Source organism: Tupaia chinensis, unplaced genomic scaffold, assembly GCF_000334495.1.
Source record: "Tupaia chinensis unplaced genomic scaffold, TupChi_1.0 Scaffold000260_1, whole genome shotgun sequence".
Classification (NCBI taxonomy): domain Eukaryota; kingdom Metazoa; phylum Chordata; class Mammalia; order Scandentia; family Tupaiidae; genus Tupaia; species Tupaia belangeri.
This window is the reverse complement of record NW_006159740.1, coordinates 93,868-105,592: the sequence shown is the minus strand read 5'-3', so window position 1 is coordinate 105,592 and position 11,725 is coordinate 93,868. Positions and strand designations below refer to the sequence as shown.

Genomic DNA, 11,725 nt, shown 5'->3' with positions numbered 1-11,725 from the left:
TATAAATATATATATATGTTTTTATTTTTTATTTTTATTTTATTTCATGTTGTTTTATACAGTCAATCATGTTATTTAGTTTGCAAAGTGAATATTCCAACATGTATGCATTTCTTCCCAGTCCAATTGATAATATTATAAAGTGATCAATTTCTTCTTCAGCCAGGATGGACGTTGCTGTTGACATACAGTAACTGCCATGGCTTCCAGTGCTTTGGCGAAACCTCAGATGCGTGGCCTTCTGGCCAAGCATCTGCAATTTCATGTTGTTGGAGCATTAATTGTATCCCTGAGTGTTGCAACTTTCTATAAGCTTGCTGTGGCTGAACCAAGAAAGAAGGCATATGCAGATTTCTACAGAAATTATGATGCCATGAAAGATTTTGAAGAGATGAGGAAGGCTGGTATCTTTCAGAGTACAAAGTGATTTTGGAATGTAAAGAATATCATTGGATTGGTGCCATGTTCCTGAACTATGAAACATGAATACATGGGCTAAAGAATAGTTTCTCTTGATGAATAAATCCTGTGGACAGTAAAAAGAAAAAAAATACTATAAAGTTATCTTCAACAGATTATACTCAACTTATTTTTCCCATTAATGCTTTGCCTCTCTATTGACCTTTCTGTCAATGTTGCTGATATTCTTGATTGTGAAGAGATATTGTATCTTATCAAATGCTTTTTCTGCATCAGTTGATATGATCATATGGTTTTTGTCTTTCTTTCTGTTAATATGGTGTATTGCATTTATGGTTTTGCATATGTTGAACCGACCTTGCATTCCTGGAATAAAGCCTACCTGATTGTTTGTTATGGGGCATGTGTACTCACCAGAGAAACACAGACAGAGAAAGAAATGGAGAAATGATCTCTAAAAATGAGATTGCCACACTGCAATCCCTTCTCCTTCATTCTCCACTCAGGACTTTTGGTATGCAGTCACATGCAACCGGTGTGATTCCAAGCCTCTCACCACAACTCTTACCAGGGTCAGCCATGTGGGAGTCCAGCACCTTAACCACCATGCAATCTGCTGGCCTCCAAAGAAATATATTTTTAATGTTTCAATTTGATATTATGCTGCTGTTACATTTAATTTTATGTTTATAAAGCAATTGGTCAGAACAGTAGATGAGATAATGGTTATATCCCTGGTCTCCCACGTAGCCAACCATTGTTCGAGTCCCAGACTGATGGCTTGAAACTCATGCTGGATGCATGTGCCTGCACGCCCAAAATCCCCAGAAGAGAATGGAAGAGAAGGAACTGTGGTGTGATCATCCCCTCCCCCCCAGGGGTGATTTCCTACTTTCTGTCTCTCTCTCTCTCTCTCTCTCTCTCTCTCTCTCTCTCTCTCTCTCTCTTTCTCTCTCTCTCTCTCTCTGTCTGTCTCTCTGGTAAGCACATGAGCCTTATAGCAAAAGCCCCTATCTTAAAATAAATAAATAAATAAATAGTCATTCTGTATATAATTGAATTAAACAAGAACACAGAGGTGCTTTGTACTACTGAGCTGAAGCAACTAATACATATGACATAGTGATCATAGACTGCTTTGAAGATTAGCACTGTCATCCTGTACTTCTCCAGTATGATGTATTCACTAAAAAAGACTCAAGTTTGGAGGCAGTTTTTCTTTCCAGAGGACAATACGTGATCTTTACTTTATGGGAAAAGATCAATAGTCTTAGCTGGGTGTGAAGTGATATTTCAAAGCTTGCACAAGTCAAGAACTCTGAATTTAAAGTGTGTTAGAGATCTGCAATGTGGCAAAGATTAGAGCTAATTATCAATATGCAGGCATTACTCAAAGAAAAGTTTGTTTTGTGATAAGTCAAATTTAAACATGGTTTCTAGTACCATGTTTAGTTTAATAATGGTAATGTGTGACTTATTTTAGTACTGCCAGAAACATGCTTAAAGTTATTCTTATCAAATTCTTAATTGAAATTACTTTCCTTATGATTTTTATTTTGATCTTTGGCCATCTTTTTCCTAATATGACTCTATAAATAATGAAAAAAGAGTAAAATATGAACTGTAATTTAACATATCTTAAATTGTAAACTTCAAGATGTTGTTGATTTACAAAGAGAGGTACAGCTGTCATGAAAATCCTATCATAAAGAACCTGGGCTAAGAATATTTTCTGGGGAAAGGCTGCTGGTGTGGTTAAGGCACTGGATTTCCACGTGACCGACTGCGGTTTCATTTCTGGATCTGCAGCTTGCTCACTCTCTCTCTCTCTCTCATGAGTGCACATGCCCTATGACAAATTAAATAATAATAATAGTAACAATAATAATAAATAAAATTAAATAAATAATTCTTTTAAAATATTTTCTGTACTTAAAAGAAAGGCTTTCTTTGACTTCTAGGACAAGAAAAAGTGTTTTTCCATTATACTTCACATAACAAATGCAAATTACATAGCTGAACAATAGCCTGGAAAAAAAAAACCTATATAGAAAGAAAATATAGACAATTGAGTTTTTCATTTTCTAACGATAGGTTTATACTACTCATAGAATTAACACTCATTTTCATCTGCCAGTTCTAACTTTCAGTCTTCATTATATGAGAAAAAGGGTTTAAAAATTAATGATTTCTAATGTATTGTTTTACTATAAAGGCGTTTTTTATATTTATAATTCTCTTTAAGTTAGCTACTAAGCATACTTTTCTCACTCATTTTCAATTCTACCTCATATTAAGTTTGCTGCCCCTTAATAGCTTTGAAAATTACTTTAAAAGTATTTCTTTTCTTTTGCTTTTTATTTCAATTTCCTTTATACACTCAATCACATATGTCACTTTTACCTATAACTTCATGGTGAGCAGTGAGAAGGTTTTACACAACCAGCTAAGGAAGAAGAAAGAAGAAGAAGAAGAAAAACTCAGCCTTAGTTCATATATAAGTCCTTTGAAAATATATTTGTAGAAAGATAAAAATGACTAATGCTACAATGTAGACACTCTCAGAGGTGGCATACAATGTAGTGAGTGGTAGAAAAAATCTTTACAGACTAATTAAGTGGAAGCAGTATATTTTCTTGTCCTCATGCTGTGGTGAGAGAATTGGCCTATTATGCAAGAGAAGTTTGAAAGTTCTTAGAAAGTGGAACCAAAGTATGAGTTTCTTTTGGTGAGTACAAATTTCAAAATCTATTCACAGTTTTTTCATAGGATGATGCTTCCATAATTTTTTTAAAGACAAGCCAGAGAGATTATAACAAAAAGTTTCACAAATGAACTAGAAGACAAAGGGACAAGACAGAAAAATTATAGTCAAATAACTTTGAGGAAGAAGCATATAGGTGGACCCGTATGAATAAGCACAACTGTGCATATCTTTGTTTTTCAGACATGCGTTCATCAGAAAACATACTCTACAGAGAAAGAACTCAACAGACAGGGAGAAAGAATGATTCACCTAGGGTAGTCAGACAATTCTGACCTCACAATCTCAGGGCTTACACAAAATGCCCACGAAGAAAGTGGTAAAAATTGAAGCTATACTTCCATGTATTAGTCCATTAGTATATTGCTAAATGGGAATATCTATAAAAATTGAAGCTATACTTCCATGTATTAGTTCATTAGTATATTGCTAAATGGGAATATCTGAGACTACATGATTTATGAATAAAAAAAGGTTTACAATTCTCACAGTTGAAGATGCTCATTAGTGAAAAAGTGTCAGCACCAGGCTGGCCACCAGTGGTACATCACAACATGGCCAACAGATGAAGAGAGAAAGACATCACTACTAAGAGAGAGAAAACAGAATTTCTCACTTCCTTTGGTTGTCCCTTTCATAACCCCAGCCAGTTGAATGGTGCCCTCCCATTAAGCTCTTTGTCCCTTTCATAACCCCAGCCAGTTGAATGATGCCCTCCCATTAAGCTCCACCTCTTAAAGATCACACCACCCCAAAATCTAGGGAATCAATGTTCTGGAGTATAAACCCTTCAGGAAATAACTATTATCCAAACCATGACAAATTACTCTTGGTCCCAAAGGTTGATGCCTTTCTCATATACAAAATACAACCATCCCATTCCACTGGTCCCAAAACAATTTATTTCAACTCTGACACTAAAGTCCAAGCCAAGGCAATCTGAGATGCAAGGCAAATTCCTACCAGATGTGAGACTGCAAATTCAACAACATGTTAGCAACTTCCCAAATATAATGATTAGACAAGCACAAGATATAAATTCTCATGATAAAGAAATAAAAGGACCCAAACATGTATGAAACCCAAGAGTGCAGACACTATATCATAAACCTTGAGAATAATCTCCTTTGACAACAAATTATGTGCATTCCAAAGGAGGTTGGTCCTCTATGGTCCTGGGAAGCCCTATCCAATGATTTCTCTTGTTGCAGCCCATGTGGCTGCTCATACTTAGAGTCTGGTACCTGTAGTTTTCCTAAGTAGATATTGCACACTGCCAGTGACTCTACAGTCCTGAGGTCTCAAGAGCAATCACTGCTCCCCCGCCCAACATCTCTAATAAGTTTGACCCTGGGGACTAATCTCTCATGGATCCCACATCTGTGTTTGGCACTGCCGTATTGGAAGCTCTTTCCTGTAGCTCCACACCTGCAGCTGGTGTCTGCCTGAGCTCAGAAACTATTCCATACATCCTTTTAAATTTAGGTGGAGACTGCCACACACTAACAGCTCTTACACTCTACACACTTGCAGAATTAATGCCATGTTTATTCCCCCATGAGTACAAATGATATTTCTGCCACTATCAAGGCCTGTGCTCTTTGAATATCAGATTGAGCTACACCTATGCCTGCTTGAGTCACAGCTATAGCATCTTGGCATGTACTGTGATGTGCAGTGGGCCAGATGTACAGGGAAGCATGTCAGTTCTGGGTCCTTTGATGGAAATCATTGTGTTCTTTTAGGCCTTCCTACACATGATGGTAGGAATAGCCCTGTAGATATATGACATGTTTTCAGGAGCCTTATCTTACTGTCTTTCTAAGTCTATTAGTGGAAATTTGCTTCACAACTGTTACCTCAGCCACACTCAGAATGCTATGACAAACATGTTCTTTTGGTTTGTTTTTTATTTGCCAGACTGTGCTTGTTCTTGTTGGAGAGAGGCAGAGAGAGAGAGAGTGCTGGCATCTCCCAATGAGTGTGATCATACCATAATCTCTTATCCTGTATTACAAAGTCTGACTCTTGACCCCAATCTGCCATCCCATTCCACACTTCATTTTTACCAAATTTAATAAAATGTATAGTTCACTTATTCACTTACTGATTCTATTTTTCTGTTGCTCTCCCACCACCACAACTCTAAATTGAACTGTTCTGTTTTTCTATATTGCTAGCCCCACTCTCTGTTAAATACTGCATAAATGTATCTTGAGTAATTCTATAGAAGTTTTAGTACTTAAAATGCCATTGTACTAATGACTATCATAAAACTGCAACTGAAATGTTTCTGAATAACAAGTTCAGAACTAATATTGATGAACAAAGAAATTTTTTAATAGAAACAGGGAATCTAATGGTAGAGCATCCTATTGTATTGAATATTGAATAGGTATTACAAAAAGCTCTTTTGCTATTTAATTATTCCCTGGGAACCTTTTGCAGTGCCTGGTTTCTTAAAGCAGAAGAGAATGTTAGAAACTACTTCTACAAGCATGTTGCTTCTCAAGAAAGGGATTTGGGAATTCATTGTAAATAAATATAATTTTTTAACTAGCTCATTTGTTGAGAAAAATAACTTTTAAAATGTCTAGGGGGAGATTCTCAAATCTCAAAGGCCATAGTGTAAAGAAGATAAAAACAATACCTTCATCTGGGTTTTTATCTTGACCTTAAACATATGCTTTAAAGTAGGAGGGAAATCTCTCAAATTTATTCTGCAACTCAATGGCAGCTTACAGACTGGACTGTCCAATTTTTCAGAAGTTCTTCCAATACTTTTCACTCTGCATGGTAATATTTCATTTTCTTTCTTTTTCCTTTCCTCTCAGCACATATATAAGGAGTAAGTCAGCAGGTGTTGTGGTGATTAAGGCACTGGACTCTCATATGGCTGACCATGGTTTGAGTACAGGACTTGGCAGTTTGCTTTCTCCCTATCTATGGTCTTTGCATGCATGTTCCCCATAGGAAACTTTAAAAATAATTTAAAAAAATAAAAAAATCTTTTCATACTGTATTGCATCAAGTGCCACCTGTTCTGCATAAGTGGGTTGACTGTCAATTGCTTTTTTTTCTCCCTGACAGTATAAATATTTGACTTAGAAGTATTTAATGAAAATAGAGAGAAACAAAATTAACTAAATTAGAAAGAACAGCTTTGGGCATGCAGCTAATGGCATGGTGGTTACATTGCTGGACTCCTACATGGCTGACCAAAGTGTGCATTCATGCCCAAGAAGGAGAATAAAGGAAAAGGGATTGCATCTCCATTCAGGGATGATTTCCCACTTTCCCTCTCACTATCTGTGTATCTCTCTCTTTTGGTCCAACAAGTATATAAAAAAACCTCTACTAAATATATATATAAAGAAAGAGCTGCTGGGAAATACTAATTTTATTCTTATTTCCTTAAGTTTGGGGAAATTATTCATTCAGTTCCTTTATTACTATTTTAAAGAATTATTTTATTTTATTTTATTTTATTTTATTTGACCAGAGAGGGACAGAGTGAGAGAGAAGGAGGAAAAGTGAAAAAACAAGCAGCCAGATCTGGGACTGAAACTGTGTTCGGCCATGTGGGAGTCCAGCGCACTTTACCACCATGCCACCTACTGGCCCCTCCCTTATAATTTTTAAGATATTAATAAATATTAAAAATAAAAAAGCGTAGGTATTTTAGATAAAATATATAACTAATATATAATTTATGTTTGTGAAGACAGACTTCTTATCATTATCAAAAGGAATACTATTGCCTGTTCAATTGAGAAAACAGAAAATCTGTGTCCATTCTGATATCTCACCAACCCATGCGTTGCTGTCAGATTCCAGAGTTTCATATGCCTTGATTTCATGTGAAAGATCATTTCTTTAAATGACAAAACCATATGTGTGTTCTTCTTTGTTGCATTTTTAGAATTTTCCTTATACTGAAATTTGGGCAGTTAGTATCTCCAGGAAATATTGTAAAAGAAGATTCAAGCAGAGTGAGTATTGTTTTTTATTTGATATAATACTGTTATAGTCCCACTGTCAGTAAAAATACTAATTAAGTTAGCTAAGAATAGGCTCTTATAAAATTAGGACACTAGTAAGAGTGTAAAGGACAAAAATAAAATGAGTTTTTAAAAATTCAGTCATGAGTTACAAAGAAATTGAATAACCACTAAGTGACAACTAAGTGAATGTTTTATTCAATAAAAAATTTACAGGAGAATAATCTGAGGATATTACAAAGGTAAAGATATTTCTGAAACTTATTAGTATCAACTGCACCTTATGTTGACATTAATATTTTTCTGCCTTTTAGATTAATACAAATACATTTCAAAACTTTTTTAAAAAGAGGTATTTGCCTTAGGGTATATGTGCTTGTGCGAGAGAGAGAGCGAGACAGAGACAGTGAGAACGAAAGTGAGAAATCATCCTCCAGGGGGGAATGGCCATGCCACAACCCCTTCTCCTCTATTCTCCTCCCAAGATCTTGGACACACACAGCATAATTTCCAAGTCAACAGGTCGAGGATTCCAAGTCAACAGGTCGAGGATTCCAACTGCAGTCAGCCAAATGGGAGTTCAGGGACACTACTGCAGTGCCATCTGCTGGCTCTATTCCTCTTATGCATATTTTATACTCAATAAATGTACATAAATACAACTTAAATATTTTCAACACACTGATTTGTATGTAGTATATGTAGTATATGATAAACACATGAGAAAATAACAGAATTTCCAAAATTACAGTTTGCACTCCTTATGAATAGCCCAGTATCTGCCTGTGTTTAAGGTTAACCATAAATTATGTTATATTATTTTTATCTTACTGAAATGAAATCGAGAATAGGTTATGAAGATCACAGTCTTACTGCTTTACACAAAATATGTATTCTTTTATCAAAACAAGGATAAAGATACATAGTGTTTCCAGGAAAAAATAATTCATCTCTGAACTAAAATAACCAGTGTCATCTCCATGTCTTCCAGACTAATGAATGTATCTAGTGGAGAAAACACCAACCCGGTCAGCCACTTCATCCTCCTGGGCTTTCCCTCCACCCCAGAAAAGCAGCTCCTCTACTTCGGGCTCTTCTCAGTGACCTACACACTAACCCTGATGGGGAACGCAGCCATCGCCTGTGCTGTGCGCTGGGACCGGCGCCTTCACACGCCCATGTACATCCTCTTGGGGAATTTCTCTCTGCTGGAAATCTGTTATGTCACCACCACCGTCCCTAACATGTTGGCAAACTTCCTCTCCACAAGCAAGTCCATCTCCTTTGTGAGCTGTTTTGCACAGTTCTACTTCTTCTTCTCCCTTGGCTGTGATGAGGGCTTCTTTCTTTGCATCATGGCCTTTGACAGGTACCTTGCCATCTGTCGCCCTCTGCATTATCCACGCATCATGACCAGGCAGCTGTGCACCGGCCTCGTCATCTTTGGATGGTCGTGTGGGTTCATCATCTTCCTAACTCCAGTAGTTCTCATTTCACAGTTGTCCTACTGTGGCCCAAATGTCATCAACCACTTTATGTGTGACCCTGTCCCACTGATGATGCTGTCCTGTTCTGAAGACACCACCACCCAGCTCATTTATTCCTCTCTCAATTCTTTCTTCATGATAAGCACCTTTGTCTTTATTCTCTGTTCCTACGCTCTGGTGCTTCTGGCTGTGGTGAGGATGCCCTCAGAGTCTGGCAAACAAAAGGCTTTCTCCACTTGTGCTTCCCATCTAGCTGTGGTAATCCTATTTTTTGGCTCTGTTATGGTTATGTATGTTTGCCCTGGATCAGGACACCCTGTAGAAGTACAAAAATTTGTTACCTTATTTTATTCTGTGATAACGCCTCTCTGCAATCCTCTAATATACAGCCTCAGGAACAAGGAGATGAAGGCTGCTCTGAGGAAAATCTTCAGGACTGAAAGATCAGTTCATAAAATATAAACCAGAAATTATAGTGAACCAAAATCAGCCCAATCTACCCTAATAAGACATGAGTAAAAAAATTTCTAGAAAGTCAGTGAGTTTGATTAGGAAACCATTACAAAAGCTCATATATCTTACACATCATTCAATACTGATAGATTAGTCTTAGTTTAAAAGAAAATCTTAAGAAAATTGGGATCTTTATGTCTAACTCAGTTTCTAAAAGACAGCATGATAAACTACATATTTCAAAATTGAAGCAACTTACAGATATGTAACATAGGTCATATACTTGCTTCAAAATAAAATAAAATTATCTTTCACTGCAGTTATTGACTAAAAAGAATTTTACATAAAATTAGTCCAGTCTTGCAGGAACGATCTTACCATTCTACCTCCAAAGACTAATTAGCGCTTTTACACTAAGGATTTTAGAGAAACTGTCTTGGCTCGATGGTAGGTCAGAAAGCACCCAAAACAAAAATAAGAAACGTAGTGACTATTATTTACTTAGAACAGAGTCTAGATAGAAGATGATATAAAGGATCAGTTATAAGTATTTAACTCCCTTTGCATCAAATCTAGTGTCAAGTGGCAATTTGGGGAACCATATTTTATTTCAGTATTTTTGCTGCATAATATATTTAAGTATTATTCTAAGATCTCTAAAGAGTATCTCATCCTTAAAATGTGTATCACAACTGTTGGCTTGTTAGCATATTTTATTTTAGCCATCAGTCATCTATTATTCCAAAGATGACTTTCTAAAATGTAATCAAAAGGCAATAGAAAAATAAGATGCAATTTAGAAAGCCACATTTACACCCCACAGAAAGTCATTTTATTCCACAAATTGATATGTAATTGGATTTTCTTTACAAAAGAACATAGGATTTCATGTTTTCTAGATTTTGAGAGGCAGGACTTCTGAGGGTTCCACAACAAGACAGATTTCTTTGTTCTATTTCACAGGAGCAACATCAATTCAATGTATAAACAAAGAGAATGACTGGATGGGCAAATTATTTGCATAAGCAAAAAACTTAAGTACTTTACCCAAAATATCAGTTATGTAGGTGTAGGTGTCAGATGCTGATGTTCTCATTTTTTTTTCTTTTTTTTTTTTTTTTGGAGAGGTGTTGTTATAGGGCGGATGCACTCGCCAGACAGAGAGAGACAGAGAGACAGGAAGCGAGAAATCACTTCCCCGGGGGGAATGGCCACACCGCAATCCCTTCTCCTCCATTCTCCTCTTGGGATCCTGGACACCCACACACACACGCGCCCAGCCTGAGTTTAAGCCATCAGGTCCAGGACTCAAACAGCAGTTGACTACATGGGAGTCCAGCGACATAGCCATTACGCTAACTGCTGGTCCCAGGTGTCAGATGCTGATTTTTTTTTTATTATTTTAATGATGGTTTCTCTTTGCATGTTCATGTTTTGTTTGTTATACAATATTTCTTAGTAGATAGTGAAAAATGATGAAAATGTGTGTGCTTAATAAAGTGTACCATTGATTGTTTATACAGGTGTGTGCTTTCTCCTTTTGTAAGTGACTGAGAGATGATAACTAACTTTTTATATTTCAGACTTTTCATATCCCAGAAAAACTTTCACCTCAGATTTTAAGTTGCTCCCACTTAACAGAATGAAATCCAAATTATGTAATAACTTTTACTAAATTTAGGACTTTATAAATGAAGAATTTAATGATAAAATTTGAACTACAAATTCATCTAATTTAAGAGATAAGCTACTTATAAGGATACTCAGTTGATGATTTCTTATATTGATAATTTCCCTCACATGCTCCTTTCAACCACTATCAAAAAATTACATTTTGGGACTGGCTGTTAAGAGTATGTCTCCACTTAACATATACAGACTGTCTGCACTCTATGGTAGAGACTGAAAGACTGGAGGACATAAAAGCATTAAAAACTGTTATGGACGCTGGAGACAAAGTGGAAAGAAAGTGTTGGGATGGGAAGAGTGTAGGAACAGAAATTAGGGGGGAAAATGGAGAGAAGATATTTGCAGGACACAGACATAGTTTGTTATCTGTTAATGAGGATGTGTATAGTATTCTCAACTGTATCATGCTGGGTAAAATCTCTTCACAATCTAAATGATGTATAGCAATTGAATGTATAAATAATAAAGTAAAAAAAAAAAAGAGTAGCAATTAAGTACTGCACAGAGGAAGATGAATCCCACATGGCCAGCCAGGGTTTGAGTCCCAGCCCCTGCAGCTTTATAAACACACCTGGCACATGCATACATGCCCAGGATCCTAACAAGATGGAGAATTGGAGAAAAAAAGGATTGCAGAGTAACCAGTTCCTGTGGAAGGGTTCTCTCTCTTTTTTTTTTCTTTCCCTTTCTCTTGCATGTGCACTCATTAAGCTAATAAATGTATAAACAAAGAGAATGGCTTAATACAAGAATTTAAGTTACATCTGGGTCAGCTCAGTGGTGCAACAGTAAAATGCTACTCAAGAAATCTGGAAGATCTCAGGTTTGATTCCCCAGTTGACCTGTACACACTAGATCACAGTGTGAGACTCTGTTGATGGTGTTTTTTGTTTTTTGTTCTCTCTGTCTCT

The 11,725-nt window shown here is 36.4% G+C and overlaps 3 protein-coding genes across 3 annotated transcripts in view; all 3 read left to right on the top strand.

Moving 5' to 3' along the window:
• Positions 1-3,969, top strand: part of LOC102477016 (olfactory receptor 11G2) — a 5,188-nt gene extending 1,219 nt beyond the window's left edge. The window contains exon 2 of the mRNA XM_006149424.1: positions 3,916-3,969. Within this exon, the coding sequence (XP_006149486.1) occupies positions 3,916-3,969 (54 nt within the window). The remainder of the gene's footprint in view (positions 1-3,915) is intronic.
• LOC102473676 (cytochrome c oxidase subunit 6C-like) lies at positions 200-442 on the top strand. The gene has a single exon (XM_014588155.2). The coding sequence runs from the start codon at positions 200-202 to the stop codon at positions 425-427; it is 228 nt and encodes a 75-aa protein (XP_014443641.1). The 3' UTR covers positions 428-442.
• A 4,211-nt stretch (positions 3,970-8,180) lies between the features above and the next one.
• On the top strand, positions 8,181-9,134 carry LOC102476599 (olfactory receptor 11G2). Its single transcript, XM_006149423.1, has one exon. The coding sequence runs from the start codon at positions 8,181-8,183 to the stop codon at positions 9,132-9,134; it is 954 nt and encodes a 317-aa protein (XP_006149485.1).
• The last annotated feature ends 2,591 nt before the right edge of the window (positions 9,135-11,725 follow it).